Source organism: Artibeus jamaicensis, unplaced genomic scaffold, assembly GCF_021234435.1.
Source record: "Artibeus jamaicensis isolate MK-2021 breed Jamaican fruit bat unplaced genomic scaffold, CSHL_Jam_final scaffold_833, whole genome shotgun sequence".
NCBI lineage: Eukaryota > Metazoa > Chordata > Mammalia > Chiroptera > Phyllostomidae > Artibeus > Artibeus jamaicensis.
This window is the reverse complement of record NW_026522056.1, coordinates 16671035-16690775: the sequence shown is the minus strand read 5'-3', so window position 1 is coordinate 16690775 and position 19741 is coordinate 16671035. Positions and strand designations below refer to the sequence as shown.

Below are 19741 nucleotides of genomic sequence, written 5' to 3'. Positions count from 1 at the left end.
ATTTTCTGGTTCCTGACTAGTTGAATCAATTCCTGTTGTTGTGGTAATTACCACAAACTTATTGGTTTAAGACCACACAAATTCATCATGTAGAGTTCTGGAAGTCAGGACTTTGGGAAGGTTCTCACTGAGCTAAACTCAAGGTGTTTGCAGGGCTGTGTTCTTTCCTGCAAGAAACCATTTTCTTGCCCTTTCTTGCCCTTTCTAGAAGGGAACCTTCTAGAAGCCCGTGACACTCCTCAGCTTCTGCTCCCTTAACCTCATCTTTGGAGCCCACAATAGAAGGCCAAGTCTCTCTCGTGCTATCATATCTCTGGTTTTCCCTCTTTTATTTTTAATGACCCTCATGATTATTTTGGACCCTCCTGGATAATCTGGGATGATTTCCCTATTTTAAAGTAATATGTAGCACTCTTCCATTTGTCATCTACATTCTTCTTTTCTTGGAGGTGACATATTTATAGATTTCAGAGGCTAGGATGTGGATTTGGGGACTGGGGGCAAGACAGGCATAGAACTATTCTGCTTCTGCACTGTGACAATTAGTCAGTTTTGTCAAATATTTTTACTCACTAAATTGAGAGATACTGAAAAATTGGAACACTGACCACAGGTTTCATAATTTCTTAAATACAGATATGGTAGTAAAAGAAAACACATAGAACTAGGAATGAGCATGTTTGTGCTGAGCATGAGCACATGCTATATGAGCACAAAACTATAAAATTAGTTTATACTTTTTCTAACTCTGGATCTTCTAAATGCGGAATACCTCTGAACAACTTATATATTCCCTGTTTGCTTTCATTTCATCAACTGTAAAATGGGGATACTTTTTAAATTGCTCTCAGAGTTTTACTGTGCGAATCATATCATTTGTCATTGTTCTTCGGTGCTTAATAGGTGGCTGAAGAGTTTAAATGTTGGATAAATGTTAGCCGTGGTTATCATTATCTCTAGGAGGTGGTAGAAGGGGCAGTGTTGTCAGTCTCTTCATCTGTCAGTGTCTGATCTCCTCACGGCGTTAACTAAGACGCAGCGATATTATATATGAGAGAAGACTGTACAAATGACTTGGAATTAGGCCAAAGCATTTTTCTTTTGAAAATGTGGCCAACCCAAAAAAGATTTTCCAAAATGCTTTTCATAATTGTCCAGCTGGAAAACATGAAACTGGTGTCTTTTCATCATTTATTCATCAACTCTTTGCCCCATTGGTTGAAGGTAGTCTTGGGGTATTAACTCCCTAGCAAGGTATTTTGGGGTGATTCTTGGGTGCTGTGCGTGCTAGTCCTACCTCCTGGGGCTCTGAGAGGCAGAAAGTAGGGCTCAGCACACACTAAAAGTGGGGTGTAGTGATTATGAGAGTCCGGGAGTGGGCTGTACACCATGTCTGTGGCTGAACTTAGACGTGAGCCGAGGAAAGTTGTCCATTTTATTCAGAAAATAAAATATATTGATTTTGATCATGGCTCTGGACATGATGTATTAATCTCACAACATGCCTAGAAAACTGGGAAGGAAGATGTTTCAGGATAATGTAATTATAATATAAATGTTGCCCATCCTTCTGTATTAAGTATAGCACTCATTTATATAATCGGTTTTTTATTTATCCTACAAGTCTTTTAACATCACTACTCTCCCCACGTAGACATAAGAAACCCACACCGACTTGACGAATAACTGATGTTTCATTGCATGGCCTCTTAAAGTTTATAACTGAGAAATCAAGGGAATTATTATTTGGTAATTATTCATAATTGTCCTGGTTTTGGAGTCTTTAAAACTAGTGGATCAGAATAGCCTTTTAGCTGCCAGTCTATTTACTCATTACATAGCATTGGGACAAAAGTAGGTTTGCAGGTGTGAGGACAGACAACACAATTTATTCTTATATTATTACTTATTAATAATTTTCTTACTTGTTTGTATTACAATTGTAAACCTATTTTTGCCCCTAAAAAAACTGAGACATAAATGTTAGTAAAATACAACCTACTTGAAAGTTAAAATTTAAGCAAGAAGGGACCCTGCATCATTTCTAATACCGATAAATTTAAGTCTAATTTTACTTATTTGTTACAAATGATTTATTTTGTTACAAACTTCATCTTGAAGAAAATAGATTTATTCTATTGCATGTTCCATATGATCATGAAGTATTGTTTCACTATTTTTTTTTAATTCTGAAACCTTTAGAACTGGAGGAGAGAACATGATTTGGCATCTGGGAGTAAATTCCTTGAGATATGTTTATAATTATTAAAAATGTTGAAGGAAAAGTAAAAACAGGTTTTGAAATATTTTATCAAAAATTTGGAAAGATAAATAAATAAAATATTTTTAAAAAATTTGGCATCTTGTTCTCCAGTCACAAATGAACAACATGGTGGTTTTTTTCATCAAGAAAAAAAAACAATTTAACAACACTGTTTCCCTATTTTACTAGAAAAATTAGAAACATTGGCTAGGTTTATAATAAAAGGTTCAATAAATTCATATCATCACCCCAGGATATTAAGTTGATTTGTGTTAAAGTATTAAACAAAGAAATATGCTAGGAAACAGAAGCAGCATGTTTCATAAACAAATTATAAAACCGAATAATTATAAATTTATTCTACTTTTATTCTTTCATTCTCATTTTTTCTGTTTTTATTTATTGATCCTCAATTATCAGAATCCAAGAGTGGTACTAAGTCCATAAAATTGGTTAAGACAAAATCCTCAAGTTTGAAGAACTCATATTTACTAGGTATGAAGTCAAAGCTTTATCCTATTCTATGGTGATAGATGCTGTACCAGTCATTTTTACAGAGCCAGGAAAGCTGAACAGAGGAAGAAACTGCATTAAGTAATATGCAGTTATATTACTTAACATAACTGCATAATATGCTTCACAGAGAGAATGCTCCAGAATCAGATCCTCAGGAATGAATAGAGATTACTATCAAAAGAGAGGAGAAGTGAGAAGTACGCCAGGAAGAATAATGCTCAAGACAGTCCTTAAACATTTCAATATGTAAGAGGTTTGTGGTCACTTAAGCACACAATGCAGAGAACTCCTAGGAGGTTAAGTCTTACCAGGGAATTTAGCCTTGACTTCTATAGGCAATTGGATACTGGAAGTATTTTAAGTGAGAATTACACAGCTTTGTGTTTGGAACATCATTTTGCAATCATGTAGAGGAATAATTAGAAGGGGAAAAAGTGATACTGAAGTTTTGGAAAGAAGTAAATTATGTAATAAAGAATTTGAAAAAGAAAGCATCTTAGTTTCTGACTCAAGTATTTAGGACTTGAATGTATCATTAATCAAACAAGGATCAAAAACAGGAGAAAAAAGTTTTCAGAAAGAAGATCCTTAAAATGTTAATCCTTATCAGTATTTATCAGTTATCTCAGCTATTTAAGATATCGTGTTGTGCACAGGAGTATGGTAGGATACAAGGGCTATGTCTTTGATTTTTTTTTTCTTTTTTTAGCCTAGAAGGGGAGTAACACATAAATTTAAATGTGAAATTTCAGAGTAGATTCGATAGGTTCCAAATGAGTGTTACAGGTTGTAAACCCTAAATATGTTCAGAGAATGAACAGATTACATTTACCTTAACAGGTAGGGAAATTGGTAAAGAGATTGCATAGATGAATGGAGGAAAAAGAGGCTGAGGAGATAGATGAGGTCCCATTACAGAAGCCTTGGATGTTGGGCAAAAGCAGGATCCAAGAATAATTACAGCTCTTGGTCCAGAAAAGAGATATCAGTAGGTTTGGCAAAATTAATCTAGCGGTATGTAGGTTGTATTTTGTGGAATTAGCTGGAAGCAGAAACACCATTTAAATATTAAAATAACACAAGAGACTTTTCTTTCAGAATGCAGAGGAACTCACTTTAATGGACAATTAATAATGTACTTTTTTGCCAATATGATTACTCCATTTCTCCCCCCAGATCATTTTTCTATAGATACATAGGGGCAATCTCATTTCCACGTGCATTTAGGAGAATTGAGAAGAGCTGTAGTATACATGTTTCGACAGGGTTGAAAAAAATAATATAACTGTGACAGTTAAAAAGTGAAGGTACCTTAGAGATCAGATTATTCAGAGCTTAATTTTACAAATAACATCCAGAGGGCTTTAAATACTTGTCAAAGACCAAAGATTGAATTAGAGGAAGAGGAGGCCTGGGCATAGCATGAAAATATTCCCTGTCCAGTCTGACTTTACCAATTTAAATCTGTGGAGAAAGCGATTGCAAATGAAGGGAAAAGAAAGCAGGGTGTGAGGACTTCCAAAGAATTTGAAACACTCAGCAGCAAAGGCTAAAATACGCAAACAATGAATAAATAGGAGTCTTTCTGGCTCTTGAGATCTAGATGAATTTGCCCTTGGACCCCATCTGTATTGCAGTGCAGGAATGCCGAAAGCTGCCCTAAGACTCCCAGAAATTGTAGTGCCAGAGGGCTGGGAGGCTGCAGATAAAGGCTCACGTTCTCTTAACCCCCTTTGCCTCCTGGGCTTGAATTCCCCTCCTGTTATCTCTTCTGTTCTGAACTGATCTGGATGTAAGGTTTGTTTTTTCTTTGTCCCCGTTCAAACAAATGCAAATCCTCAAAAATATTAATGGTCATGGTAGATTTTTTTGAAAAACTGAAGGCAGCAGGAGATCTCATTTGGAAAACACCAAAGCACGTAACTTAAAAATAGAATTTAAATATCATAAACGAGCATATGTCGGTGATAGAGTCTTTCCTATGAGTCAGCCTGGCAACTGCTCGGTGAGCTGCTCGGTGAGCTGCCCGTTGAGCAGCCCGGCACCAAGGAATAGACAAGAGTCACACAGGGTAACTGTGCTATGCATTCGGCTTTTACTGAATGCAGGTTCACTCAAAGTGGAACATCAATAAACATTAATATCCTACTCACACTCTAACAATCCATGAGAAATATAACATATACACACAGCAATCAATGGGGGACACGAGTCCCAGAGTCTCAGTCTGCAGGTCCGGGAGACAGCATGGCAGACAAGGGAGTCGTCAGCATCTTACAATGAAGGATTCCCAGAGCCAGGTGGGCAGCTGGGTAGACAGAGTCCTCAGTCCAGCTGGGTAGAGCTTCTGGTGGCGGATGCTGAGGGAGATCAGCAAGGCGTGGGGCAGCACTCTGGTGTGTGGAGCTCAGCTATCTCAGCAGTTGTCTGAAGCCTGCCTCAGTTATACCTTGAAAGCGGTGGACTCCACACTTCTGGGTCTTTTTAATAAATGTCGTGGCACCTCTGATGCCAAGGGGGGAATTTGCTCATGAGCCTATGAGCAAATTCTGCTTGACACACCTGCTGTCAAGTGAGGGATTTCCCTCGGAGCCTACCTATGAGTGGTCCCGCTCTGCAGACAAAGCTGTTCTGATCAGGTGTGCAGATATTCTGGGTGGGTCTCCTTGCCAGATTTGTGTAACAGGAGTTAGGTAGTTTCCCTCTTGAACCAAAGTGTCATGGCTGACTGACAACCATTTTGGTTGACATGAGTGACTCTACTTTGTTTTATATACTGTATGCTATTGTGATTGGAGCAAAGCTAATTTTACTGGTACCTCTCTCTTCAATTCCTGCTCCTCTCTAGCGTCTTTTCCCCAAGGTATCCCAACCTTTCCTGGCTTCTTTATTCCCCTTCCATCTGGCTTGTCTCTCTCTTTTCATTTTCTTTCTGGCTCTCCACAACACCAAGCATTCTGTGTCAGGCCTAAGCCCCCCACTTTGAAGCCCTTCGTGACAGCTACACTGAGGCCCCAGTGAAGGCTGAGGACCCTGCCCTTCCTCGGCAGTGCTCGGCTGCTCTGTTCCTCGTCTCACTCCCATGCAATGAAAACAGTCGTTCGTTCAAACACATCAAGTGGACATATTACTGAATGTCCATATTATACTGGATAACGTGCTAGGAAATGCAACTACAGAGTGAAAAAGGTTCTTGGTCTCTAAAAGAATAATAAAAAAAGTTTATAATTTTTAAAGTGACTTTCAATTTAATTAACCAAAGAATTTTTATGTATTCGATAGCACAGGTTCAAACTTGAAGATAATGAATAAATAGAAATTTTTTTTGCTCCTGAGATCTAGATGAATGTTCCTTAGACTCGCTATAGGAATTGAAAGTGTTATCTAAGGTTAATTGAATTTGGATTGTTTAAGTTTTGTAACAATCCCATGGATTGGATGTGAGAGGTGGTGTGGTTAATAATTACTCAAATTTCTCCCCCTTAACTTCTCAGAGATGATTGCTATATTGCAGTTTTACCAGTTCAATCGATAAGATTTCACATTGAAAAGAGAAACTGTTCAAAGAATGGTGTCTTGTTCTATTCCTTAACTCTTTCTTTGATTTTTAAAAGGAAAGTAAGACCCTGGTAGAGTTAAGAACTGTTTCACTGACTCCAGTTATTCAAATGATGCATTTCTAGGACATCCTGCACAGAGAACCTAAACAGTATAAAATGCAGAAAAGTCAGAGCTTTTTTGTTTTTATATTTTCTCAATATTTTTAAACATTATCATAAAGTTCAGTTATAAGTGAGATCATACTGGACACAGTATTTTATTTAGAAAAAGTCTCTTGTCACAGAGCTTATTTGAGAATTGATTGATCTGATCTGACACCTGAGCAGCCAGCTGTATTGGGGAATTCCTTGATTTACTGAATAGAGTCTTGTTTAATAAAATGCATTTACTCCGTGACATTTAAGAGTCTCATTACAGTGTCTAAATTTCAGATTTCAAAATTCAGCATGAGGCTATGACCTTTTGGGAATAGAGCTTTCATGTATTAATGAGTGAACCCATGTCAGGCCATTAACTCTACAAACACAATGTGTACAACTTCTGTGGCTGATTTTCATAAAGAAAAGTAATAGAGAAGGGGGAATTGAGAAATACTGAATTCCTACAATGAAGCAGGACACATTCTTATTTAAGAAAAATCTAACTTAAACTGGAAGGTTGGCTTTATTATTTCTGTTTATAGCTAAAGATACTGACATTTGGAAGTCACTACTGAAGTCTGCTCATTTCAAAGTTCTCAGTGTACACATAGGAAAATCTGGAGACCAAGGGTCTAGCCTCATCAATGAGGTATTTAATTTCTCTGATTAGAGCTTTCTCATCTTTTAGGTGTAAACAATATATTATCAACTTATATTTAACAGGTCTGTGAGAGCTTGCTCTCTCTCCCTCCCTCTCTCCCCCCTCCCCCCTCTGTCTCTCATGACTTGCGCTCACCCCACTGTTTGTAGGCTCCCTCACTGAGAAGCACACAACCATGCTGGTCTTGCTGAGGACACAGTTGGACTTTTTCCATGGTGGGACAGAGGGAAATGGGAAAGACAGAGGCAGCCGTCCACACAAATAAACCATCTTGATACACCACAATCGCCCGTGCAAAACTTATTGCAATACTTTCCTTGTAATCCTGTGGAAGAGACTGATTTCCACCCACAACATTTGGCCAACCACCAGGAGTGAGAGGACCTGTGGCTTGTGAATACAACAAGGATGCCAGCTTGTCCAGAATCTTTATCCTCTAGACTTCGTGTATGCTGCGTCCCAAGACAGTGCCAGAGTGAGCTGGACTTTGCAGAATCCATCTTCCCTGCATGAAGACTCTTTCATTTTTGCTCCTGTCTTCCTTTAGCAGATAGGAGGACCCTGTGGGCCTGAGATAAGCAGGACTATGCACCTTTGACAGCAAGAAGCAGCTATAGAAAATGAGACCTTTATCCATTTACCCTAGTAAGATTATAAGGTTCAAGGTCTTCAGGGTGGGGGTGGATATCATCATAGGTGGTTAGCTAATTATTCATAAGAAGGGGAACAAGGGAAATTGTACATTGAGTTTGGTAACCAGGGAGTGTGAGTCTGTTTGCTTCACCAGGAAGCTACAGCTTCACATCCCAGAGGATCATAATGTTGCTCCACCAAGGGGATTAGCATTCTCCCTTTTTCTTCTGTTACTGGATTGTTGGGTGCCACGGGCGGAGCTGCTTGATCATAAGTCCTGTTAGTCTAACTGGAGGGCGGACCCATCAAAAAGCCCATGAAATCTTGAAAAGTTCATTGGTCATTTAAAAAGCACCTGGTCTGTCCTAAACCCAAGCTAATATATCTGATATAATCCCAGGGAAACAAAAAAGCTCTCACTCTCTGTCTCTGTCTGTCTGTCTGTCTGTGTCTGTCTCACTAGTGACCTGAACACACCCATTTGTTCAAGCACTCTCTCGCCTGGGAGCATGTGACTATGCGGGCCTAGCAGCTACCAGGGCAATGTGGTAGCCCGTGTGAGCCCTTAGGATTAAGCATCAACATTAAGCAGAAACTCTGGACACTGGCTTTTTTGTTTTGGCCTTGCTGAGAAGATGTTGGACCTTTTCCATAGTGGGACAGAGAGAAATGGGAAACTGGAAACACAGGCATAGCCACCCACACAAATCACAAAGGGTCTGTGAGAAAACATGAAATAATTTATGTAAAACTAGTATTTCAAAGCAAAGAGGTACCTTTTCTTGGCTTCTATGTGTATTACTTATCTTAAGTTCTTCCACACAAAGCCAATAATGTCATCAAATTGTATTTGAAATTAACTGCAGTAGAGTTCATGAAGCTGGTGGCTGGAGAGAGGCTACATTTCACAGAATATTTTTTCTTTTTCAGTTGCTGTAAGTTCAAAAAGAATTTGGAAATACTAAGTATTTTTTTAATTTCCATGTCTTATGCTGCCTGTTCTTAGGCAAATGCCTTTTCTAAAGATATATGGAGACCAACAGGTCCATAGTGAATAGCTTAGAGCATAGCATTTATAGTACACATAACCACATTAGGAAGACTGTGTATGAGGGGGGAACCCCCAACACTGGAATTTATTTATAAAAAATTGTGTATTCTTACATGTTTAGAAGTCAGTCACCTTCAGAGTATTCTCCACCTGATGCAATACACCTACTGAAACATTTTTTCCACTGCTCAAAACAGTTTTTGAATTTGTAGATTCTGATGCCTTTTAGTGCTTCTGCTGTTTTTTGTTGTTGTTGTTGTTGTTTGTTTGTTTGTTTATTTCACCTCTTCCTCATCAGCAACAGGTTTCCCTTTGAGGACTTTTTTCACCTCGGAAAACAAAAGTCTCTTGGGGCAAGATTGTGTGAATAGGGAGGGTGGGGCCATTTTTGGTCAAAAACTGCTGAACACTCAGCACAGTGTGGGCTGGTGCAATTGTAAATCATCCATCATGAAATGCACAAATTCAATGAAAAAATCTTCAAAAGAATTTCACTGGAGCTGAACACAGCTTCTCACAACGCCAGCTGGTCCACTGGTACAGAAGAGTTCCTAGAACCCTCACTTACAGGGGGAAGCCTGTTCAGCAAGGGGCCCGCCCTCCAGAAGATAATTCTGATTTTGTGGGGGTTCCCTCTCATATATTTAACTTTAATGATTTTGCAATGTTTTTGTTGGGTAACATTTATGTTAAGCATTTGTAAAGAATAACATCCTAGCTTATGTCTTAAACTGTCTTTAAATATAAAATAGAAGCAATTCAGTATATACTTTCTCCTCTCCAGCAAAGCAAACTGTATCATCCTTATTCTTTCATTTTGAAGCCAGAAATTATCACATGATTGAGATACAGTACTTTTAGACCCTGAAGTTTGCTTGACTCATTTTTCCTCAACCATTACGATAGTTAACAGTCTGTTTTCCCTAAGTCTTATAACATCACTATCACTTTAAGGTATCTGAAATATCCTTAACAGCTACACAATCAATCATAATTTTTCTTTATTTCCTTTGGAACAACCCCTTATAATGCTAATAGCAACAAATGTTCATTTAGTCAATAAACTTAAATGTGCATATTAATAAATGTCTACATTATGCTCCTTTTGTCCTTTTATTCTCCTCCTGTATGGTTTCCATGGTTTCTGTAACTTACAATGTGAGACTCATCACACATTTTTTTTCTTTCCTAAAGTGAAAATGTCAGATTTGTACTCTTTGTACCAAATAAACGTTAACTAATGATTAAGTTAATTTTGAATTTCAGATACAAAACAAATCATTTTTAATATAAAAATGTTCCCTTCTAATGTTGGATATTTATCCTAAAATGATTTAATGTTTACCTAAGATTAAAAATTAATTGAGTGTCCTATATTTTTAATTGCTAAGTCTGCGCCCTGTTAATAGTGACATTTCCCAATTCGTAGGATATATATTTATTTAATTTTGACTTTTTATGTGCCTGGCTCAGATGGCTTTCATCCCTCTTCATTGATTCTTTCTGAGATGATCATTTTTTGCTTATTATTTTTGCCCTTTGGCTCACTCTGGGACAAAAATGGAAAAGATGAGAGTACTTTTCTCATTATCTAGAGGCCTACACTTAGCTGAATATTTGTTATTTTATTCACTTTTCAATTTAGCACCTCAAGTGGTGTGATTATACATTTATTTCCTCAAGAATAAATTTTTTAAATCATCAATAATTTTCTGTGTTGATACTTAGATTTGAGACCTCTATCAATTTTTAATCCTCCTTGGTAAATGAAAGTTTTGACAGCATTTTACTTTAACTTTCACTGATATATTCTGTGCTGAATTACTATATGTGTCATTCTATGTTTGAAAATTAATATTGCTACTGTTCTTTAATTATATTTCCGCTATCTTGTCTTAGAAGTTTTCAAAATCATACTTAGAAGTGGCAATTAATATTTGAATTTTACACATGGATACCATCCTTTTTGGAAGTTATATCTTATTATTTAAATGCCAAAAAAAGTTTCTCCTTGAGATATGAAAATTTATATCTTGGGATGTCATTTCAAATGTCACCCCCACCACAATCATAAAATTAAAATTTTGTATAAAATTGTCACTTTACTATCAAAAACCTGTTTCTAAGAATTTTTTACACAGAAATAAATCTCTTAAACATATGAAAAGAAAAAACTACTGAAATAAATAGATTTTACAATTTCTTCTTTGCTTATTGATCAATATATTTAAATTGTTCTTTACAATAAGCAGAAACAGCTCTGTTTGGTCTTTTTAAAATTTGTACTTTTAAGTTGCTGGTGTTGAGGTCATCGATGAGGCAGGTATAATATTCTTACACCGAGATATTTGAGGAAGATTAAACCAAAAGAAAATAAAGTTTATGCTGAAAGAAATGATCTGAAACATTTATGTGAAATTACAAAAATAAATAAATAAAAAGAAGTTTTGTCTTCATCGTCTTCTTTAAAAATTATGTTTTGGATTTAATTTTTGAAAAGGAAAGTCATTTCATTTTGCTTAGTTAAATTATAGGAAAGCTCTGGGAACCTGGAAAATCAAATGGAAGCTTCACTTGTCTGAGGAAGGTGTTCGAGAGCCTGACCTCTTGGATGACTGTGAGCTCCATATGAAGTGAAGCTCCAACCCTAGTGAAATGAAGCCAAGCAGGTCATGGGCTTAGACAGAGCCTCCCTTCCAGTGAGGTCAAAATAAGATGCCCAGCTCTCTGCTGCTCAGTAACCACTCTCATCAAAGGTGGGAGCTTTCTGTGGGAGAAGGGCTGGATGCTCAGTAAGACCCATGCAGCTCACTCTTCCCATTTTCACTCATGCTCTGCTGTTTGTAGAGACACAGAACTGTGTATCATGACCTATTTTCCCCTCAGATTCACTTACTGCAGAAACAAAACAGAGGAAGGAGATGGGTCTTGTTCTTTGGTAAAAAAGCTAAAAATTCTGACCCAGTCTGAACTTTTATAAATAGCATCATCTTAAAAGTGGTCCCAGAATGACGAGATTTGACCTCCTTGGTCCTGCAGTACTTTGAATTCTTTTTTCAGTTTTCCTCTTATTTTCTGTATTCCTGTTTTCAGTTGTCCCATTTTTGGAAGCATACTTGTCCCATAAAAATAGAAACGAATATCGACGTATCTGTCCACTTGCTTCTGTTGACACGGGGTTCATGTTGCTCACAGGCACTGAAGGAGCAGTATTCGGACACTCTGTGGAGACGCCTCACATCAGAGCGGAACCTTCCCAAGACCTCAGGTAAGGCCTGGCACTTACCCCAGCCTGTATCAGTGTTCTCGTGACTGTTGAGCATCCTTGATGTGTAAAGAACTAAAACAGAGAATATGCTACATACCTGTGTAAAGAATTGACGTTTTCTGTTACATGGTAGATAATCAAGTATTACATGGACAATAAAATGCATGTTCTTATTCTAAAAATAAATAAGTTAAGCTTTGGGAATAAAAGATATTTTATATAATTTATTGGGATGATCATTTTCCTGTGTGTGTGTGTGTGTATATCATATTATTCACCTCACACTAATATGTGACTAAAAATATGTTTTATGTAATTAGTTTTGGATAGGTAAATTACATCCTAAAATGCATTTGCTACATTCAAAAGACAATAATATTGATATTTAATAAATAAATCAAATATTAAAATCACATTTAAAGCAGAATCAAAGTATCAACCTGAGAGAGTCTTTGTATTGGAAACCACAATAAAAATTGTAAGCAAAAAAACCCATTTTTTTTCATAAATAGCAAGTTCAGCCCTTTCCGTTTTGATAGTGGAAAAACTACTCAAAGGAAAATAGAAATATAAAGATGAAAAATTTTAACACCAAAGAAACTCACCTTTTAAAAGTGTAAAACTTACAGCCCTTTCCAGTTTTATGATAAAAATTTCCTTTAAAAAATCTGTTTCTCACTAGTAGAACAACCAGATTCAAACAGGCTAGTTAACATCAACAGAAGGCCCCTTTCTTCTTGTGATCAAGGTATTTTTTCATAAGATAAGCATAATTATTTACGCTAGGCAAAACCCCAAGGATTTAAAAGGGTTGAAAATTTTGTGTAAATAGTATCTCATAGTGTGTGATGGTCTTGATTTGTGACTCCCTCAGGAGTTTAACATTTTGTGTGATTATTAATTTCATCCCACTTGTGTGTAATTATTACTTTCACCCCTCTCCACCTGGCCAAGCTGTGTGCTCCCTTAGAATGGGACGTGCTTCTTCCTTGCTCCTGTTTTGAGATGTAGCAGCCAGCACCGCACCTTACATGTAGGAGTGTCAGATAAGTATTTGTTAATTTGGATGACTTAATGTAGAAAAAGTGCATAATGTAGACACTGCTAAATGCACATAATATAAAAAATGTGGCCCCACTTGTTGTCATATCGTTAAGACATGTGTGACCAACGCTGATTCTAATAGTTTTTGAACTGCGTTTTAATACAGATATCAGAGGTTAGCAACTCACACAATAAAAATTTTAAATACTAAGATATAAAGGAAACTTTTTTTATTCATTGTATTTTATTTTATTTTTTGACATTTTTATTGTTGTTCAAGCAGTTTCTCAATATCCCCCCATCATTCCCCCCCGCCCCACCCTTGATTCTACCCCCCTTTGGTTTTGTCCATGTGTACTTTATACATGTAAAGGAAATAGTTTTAGTCCTAGCATTTTAATAATTATGTTCTCATTTTATGATTTTTCAGTAGGAAAAGTATATTTGCAAAAGTAGAATAGGAACCAACTGCTATTTTAATGACTTTCCTGACATGAATCAAAATTTGTTAGTGTGAATGTGGGTAAAATTATAGATAGTATGTGGTATTTCTAGTTTTTAATTTTCTAATTACTCATCAATTATTTAAACACTGAGCTAAGCTAGGCTTATCTGCTGGTGCTGAAAGAAGATTTACAACCCTCATGTGTGTGTTAACGGATCTGAATTCCAGAACTGAAACAGAAGCACAGCACAGTCATGATGGGTTTACTCAATTATTTATTCATGTACTGAAGATTAAAATCAGAGTGTCTGAGATTTTTATAAGTTTTGCTGACAATTTTCCTTTCAGGGATAAGCAGTAGTCTTAGCTGATACCTAATTCTAATCAACAAGGTGAAATGGTTGGCCAAGTAAATAAAAGGGTAATTTGGGGAGTAAGTAGGCACACTGCCTTTGATTTTGTTTTTGTCAAAAATAAAAGGCTTTAAAAAGGGTAAAGGGAATCAAATATATGATGGTGGAAGAAGATTTGACCTTGGGTGGTGGGCACATAATGAAATATACAGATGATGTATCATAGAATTGTAGACATGGAACCTATATAATCTTATTAACCAATGTCATCCCAATAAATTTAATTTAAAAAAAGGAACATTGCAAGGTTCACTGTAGAATATAGGTAATAGTTTGATGTGGAAATGTAGTAGATTTCTTCAATTTATTTATTCAACAGATGTTTGATGAGCACTTCATATGTACCAAGTTCTGTTCTAGTTTCCATGTTCATTTTAAACCTAAACATGTAGATTTTAAAAAATTTTAATATAAGATGGCATTGTTTTTCAAGAGGCACCTCTGCATTTTAAAAAGCTAAAACATAAATGCTGAATGGTCAGGAAGGAAAAAGTGGCATATTTGCTTGAAATAACTGATATGTAAATGTTCTTCCTTTTTTATTTCTTAAGCTAATTTATAACTAAGTCATTACAGTTCGATCAAGTCTCTGCACTTCATGCTGAGAAGTGACGAACTCCATTATTTAATGCCCATCGCCCCAAAATTGTGCGAATCCAAGTTCCATGAACCGTTCCAAGAATATGGCAAGAATGCTGACTTGGAATTAGTAAATGAGTTAATATTTCATGGTGTAACTGGCATATTTTCATCATTTCCATTCCTGTATAAATATAATTTCAAACTGAGATGTTGACGTTTGCAGGCTCCAAATTACTCTCTGGAAACATCGTGTTAAATTCACACCATTTCTGCATTCAAGGAAAAGCTACCATTTATTAAGTAGTTAAGAATTTTTCCTGGAGACATTTTGTCAATAAAAGGGTAAAATACTTTGCTGGTATTTTTCTACATATGAAAAAATAATAATAATAAAGTAGAATTTTCTCCTCTCCTCCCCTCTCTTCCCCTCCTCTCTTCCCCCTTTTTCCCTTCTTCTTTCTTACCTTTTATTCTTTCATTCTATGTGTATTTTATGCATTTATCTAGAGTTAGTATTAAATGAGCATTTTGAAAAGCTTCTTTTAGCTTGCAAACTTGGAAACACAGAAAAATAACTGATCTAGAGATTTGTTTGCTCTAATTTGAAGGAAGAGGTCATAATGACGTGTGCTGGTGAGCAGAAAACAATAAAAATGGAGGAAACAAAACTAATGTCATTTGCATCTATAAAAAGCTCGTTGCATCCTCAAGTGATGACAGTGTACTTTCTTATATGTTCAAGTCAGTTTGCATTGAGTCTTTGTCTTAACACACCTTTCTGTCCGATTCTTCATTCATGCCATCATTTGAAACTTCAAATAATTCGTGAGTGCCTGCTATTTCTCTGCACTGTGTTGAGAATTTACCAAAAACACATTATACGATGCTTAAGTTCTACTTAAGTTTTTATTTACTAATTGCATCTTGGGACTTACTTTAAAAGAAGCCCAAATTCTTTTCTTAGCATGTTGAGAATTCTCCTAAGATCTATGCCTTTCCGTTTCAAATTTGAGAATGGCACAACACCATCAAAACAAAATCTTCTTGCCTCTTTGCTATGTAAACTCCATACAAGCAGGATCACCTGGAGAAAACAAGCAGGATGATACAAATTCAAGGTCAACCCCACTCTGCTGCACAATATCTGGGTTCTCATGATGAAAAGTGGTCTGAAACTCATTGCTATGAATTTAATGCTTTCAAAATGGGCACTTTTATATGTTACAGTTTTATACTTTGAATAAATAAAATGGGAAATTATGTTCTAAATTTTCTTCAGATTTTCTGTTGAATATTAGAGTCTGTGATTTCTTAATTAATTTTTATATTTTGAATAGATGAAATGAGGTTATTCCTGCAGAGTTTGTGTTAAGAATCTAATGCTATTTTCTTCAGTGTGGCAAGGCAATTTATTAAGCATCATTTATTAACATTTACTGAATAACCTAATAGTTACCAATCCAAATGATATCTGCATTCGTCAGATTGCTTCTAATGCTTTGTTTTAGAGTCTATTTTGTTCCATTGACCCAATTTTAATGTCTAATATTAGTACCATTTTAATTAAAATTAGTCTATTAAGTTCTAATTTTAAAAGAAAAAGCTCCCACTTTACCTTTATTTTTTAAATCTGTTAATTGCCACACATATATTTTATCCCCAAATATTTTGACTTAGTGTTTTAACTTTTAAGAGATTCCACTGAGCCCTGGCTGGTGTAGCTCATTGGATTGAGCACTGGCCTGCAAACCAAAGGTTTCTCTGGCTCAATTCCCAGTCTGGGCACAGGCCTGGGTTGTGGGCCGGGTCACAAGTCAGGGGGCACGTGACAGGCAACCACACACTGATGTTTCTCTCCCTCTCTCCTTCCCTTCCCCTCATTCTAAAAATAAATAAATAAAATATTTTTAAAAAGACAGATTCTTACTGGAGTTTCATACATATTTGTATTACTTTTTGAAATACTGGAAGTTTCATGACAGGATGTATGTATGAATTTATTTTTATCCAAGAATATCTCAAATTTTTTAATTTTGAGGTAAAGAATATAAGATGTACTTTTCATATATCCTTCTCCCTGAAATGATTGTAAAATACAGACATTAAATAATATAATATTTATATTAATATGATAATTTAGCAACATGAATTATACACTTTACAAGTGTCCCTTGTGCTGAGCAGTGTGGCTCAGTTGGTTGGACATCGTCCCACAAAGCAATAGGTTGCCAGTTCCATTCCCGGTCAGGGCACGTGCTGGGTGCAGTTTGATGCCCAGTTCAGGGCACCTGGGAGAGGCGCCCGATGGTGCTTCTTTCCCACACATCAGTGTTTCTCTCCCTCCCTTTCTCCTGTCTCTGAAAATAAATAAATAAAACTTTTTTAAAAAGCATCCCTCTATGCCTTTGACACTCTTTATACTTTTCTTCTGTTATTTCTGTTTATATGCTGAATCATTTTCAACACATTAAATGGCTAGCTTTTTTTTTAAACTTCACAATGTCTGTAAGATTAAAAAACTCAAAAGATCTTTATCAGCTTTGCTGATAAAAGGAAACTAGCGGCAAAGGATGTCGTGTAGTGAATGGGAGGGAAGGAGGCAAAGGATGGGACAGGAGAGAAAATGCCATTAATATTTCAAAATACTGTTCCGCCACATACTTATTTCCCTGATTCTTTAAAAATTTTTCTTACAAATCCTATAAGAAAACATTAAAATTGTCAATTTAGAAAATGATAAAACTGAGGCTTATTGTTGTTGGCTCTGTCGTGTGGCTACAGTGGCAACAGACACCTGAATGTGATGCAAACTTTCTAATGAAATAATAAAGATAAGAATGGAAAAACTCAAGAGCTCTGAAATCCTTTATATATTTTAATACTCTAATCCCAAATGTAAAATGTGGTAGAAATACAGCACAAAAAATTTGCACGTTTAATATGGATATTTTACTATTAACTATATGAGTAATCACTGCAACCCCTTATTCTCAGAAACAAAATAACTCATATAATTATTTCATAAAGTAACTGTGCTTCTCTTCCCACTTACAATATCACTGAGTTGCATTTCCATGAATGTCAGGTTCATAATCTGTTGTAGGACTTTAATCCATTTTAATTTCAGTTACTAACATCAATTTTTATGGCTCGATCATATCCAAACTTAAAGAATTACATTTTGTTTTATGGGTAATGAACAAATGGAAATAGTAGTGGTCACAAATGTACTTTGCAAGGTGGGGCAGATTTGGAAGTGTATCCGGGGCAATTAATTCCAAGTATACATTTTAACATTCATATTTTGAACTGTGTCAAAGTATAAGAATTACAAATGAAAAAATCATGAGTGTTTTTTTCATAAGTTTTCAAATATTTTACAAAAATGTGTGATTTTTGTTTTAAAAATACCAAAATACAGTTTTCTTTAAAATATTTATACTCAAAAACTTATATGCCCTCACTCCCACCAGGGATTTCATGAAGATGTCGAAAAGTCACATAGAGATGAAAATTTCAAAGTTGGCTTTGTGAGTGGGGGGAAAAAATGATTTGAATGTGCCCCAATCACTGTTTTTCTAACTGCTGGCTTGAGTCCTTCAATATCACCTTCAACCTCGTTACTGAGAGAGCTAATCGAACTGTTTAAGGTGGTTCTCACTGCAAAACAGCTTTGGGTCTATCAACGTGACCCTGAGGGGATTCCTGTCCTGAATTCCTGTGGGGGGGGGGGGGGGTGAGGAGGGGTGGGAACCGGCCACTACAGCCCAGAGCAGAGCACTTACCCAAAAAGTGCAATCCAGGGATAAAACTTCTTCTCACATGAGTGCTTTTTACTGCTGTATTTTGTTGTCTTTGTTCTGCCTTCTTTGGTTCTGCTCTCTAGTTTTATATTTTAAGATCATTTTAAACTGTCTCCCAGCTACCTTCTTGTTGCAGACACAACTGTCTTAAACACTGTTTTTCTCAAAATGTATGTAGTTAACCTTTAATCACACTTGTACTGGTATATCAGCCTCCATTTAATTTTTCTTCCTCAGACTAATGTCATTTATTCTGTGGACATTTTCCTCAAGGACTAGAAGTCAGTTGTTGGAGGAAATGTCTTCTTTCTTTATTTTAATTGATTTCTAGAGGCTTGAAGAGTACTTTGAAAATTTTCAAGCTTATAGAATTTTTACTGTGCATGCTCGACAGTGCACAGATTTCATGATTTTTCATCGACACTCTCCCATCTTCACAAGACAGGGACTCTTTATTGATGCTTACTCACATGCTCAGTCTGGAAACTTATTTTTTAAAACTCCATCATGACCATGAAAATATGTAAAAGCTTTAAACAAGTAAATTTCTGATGACCTACTTTTCATGTGCATTGTGAAGGGAAACAACATAAGAAATTTAGCAAATCATTATATAAATAAGAGTTAATCATTGTTGCCAACAAATAGTCTTAAATAAGAGCTAAACAATTAATAATCAAAAATCATTTAAAACATCATTTTGCCTCCCCCTTTTTTAAATGCCAAGGATTTTTATTTATTCCCACCTGCTTCTTTGTTTTTAGCTGACTGATTTTATCTTTTAGTTCATTGTAATTTGTTACGGATTGTTTTGGTTTTCTTTTAGGCTGGAGTCACCAACCAGATCCTTGATAATGGAAGCTCCTCGAGGGGTCCAGGTGCGAGCAGCCGCCGGAGACTTCAAGGCCACCTGCAGGAAGGAGCTCCACCTGCAGTCTACAGAGGGGGAGGTGAGTTCCCAGGGTGGATGGTGGCTCTTTAGTGGTAAGAATCCTTCCTCTCAAAGTATATACACATGGTACCAGGTGAGACATGGACAACTGCTTCCTAAGAGAGCTTAATCGTGAATGAACCTATTACTATTTCTTCTTTAATATGAAAATTAGTAAGCCTAGTGTTATTTACTTAAGTCAAAGCTCTATTTATTTTCTATTGAAAGATATTCACTGATGAGTGGGGCAGTTTAATAAATAGCAAGATAGTATCAAGAATAAATTAATCTTTGTTTTTTTAAATTCTATATCATTCTTCAAACCATTCTTCCCAAAATTACCTTGGATGTTTGTTTCCACAGAAATAGTGCCTAGATTTTTAAAAGAAACAAAAGGTTCTCTTACTATTTAGCCCTATTGTTATTTCCT

At 36.1% G+C, this 19741-nt stretch overlaps 1 protein-coding gene across 2 annotated transcripts in view; it reads left to right on the top strand.

Annotated features, from left to right (window-relative positions):
* SGCZ (sarcoglycan zeta) overlaps positions 1 to 19741 on the top strand; it is a 209454-nt gene that overhangs the window by 183598 nt on the left and 6115 nt on the right. For both annotated transcript variants that reach the window (XM_053660017.1, XM_053660015.1), the window contains 2 exons: positions 12021 to 12093; positions 19207 to 19330. In XM_053660017.1, coding sequence (XP_053515992.1) covers positions 12021 to 12093; positions 19207 to 19330 — 197 coding nt within the window. The remainder of the gene's footprint in view (positions 1 to 12020; positions 12094 to 19206; positions 19331 to 19741) is intronic.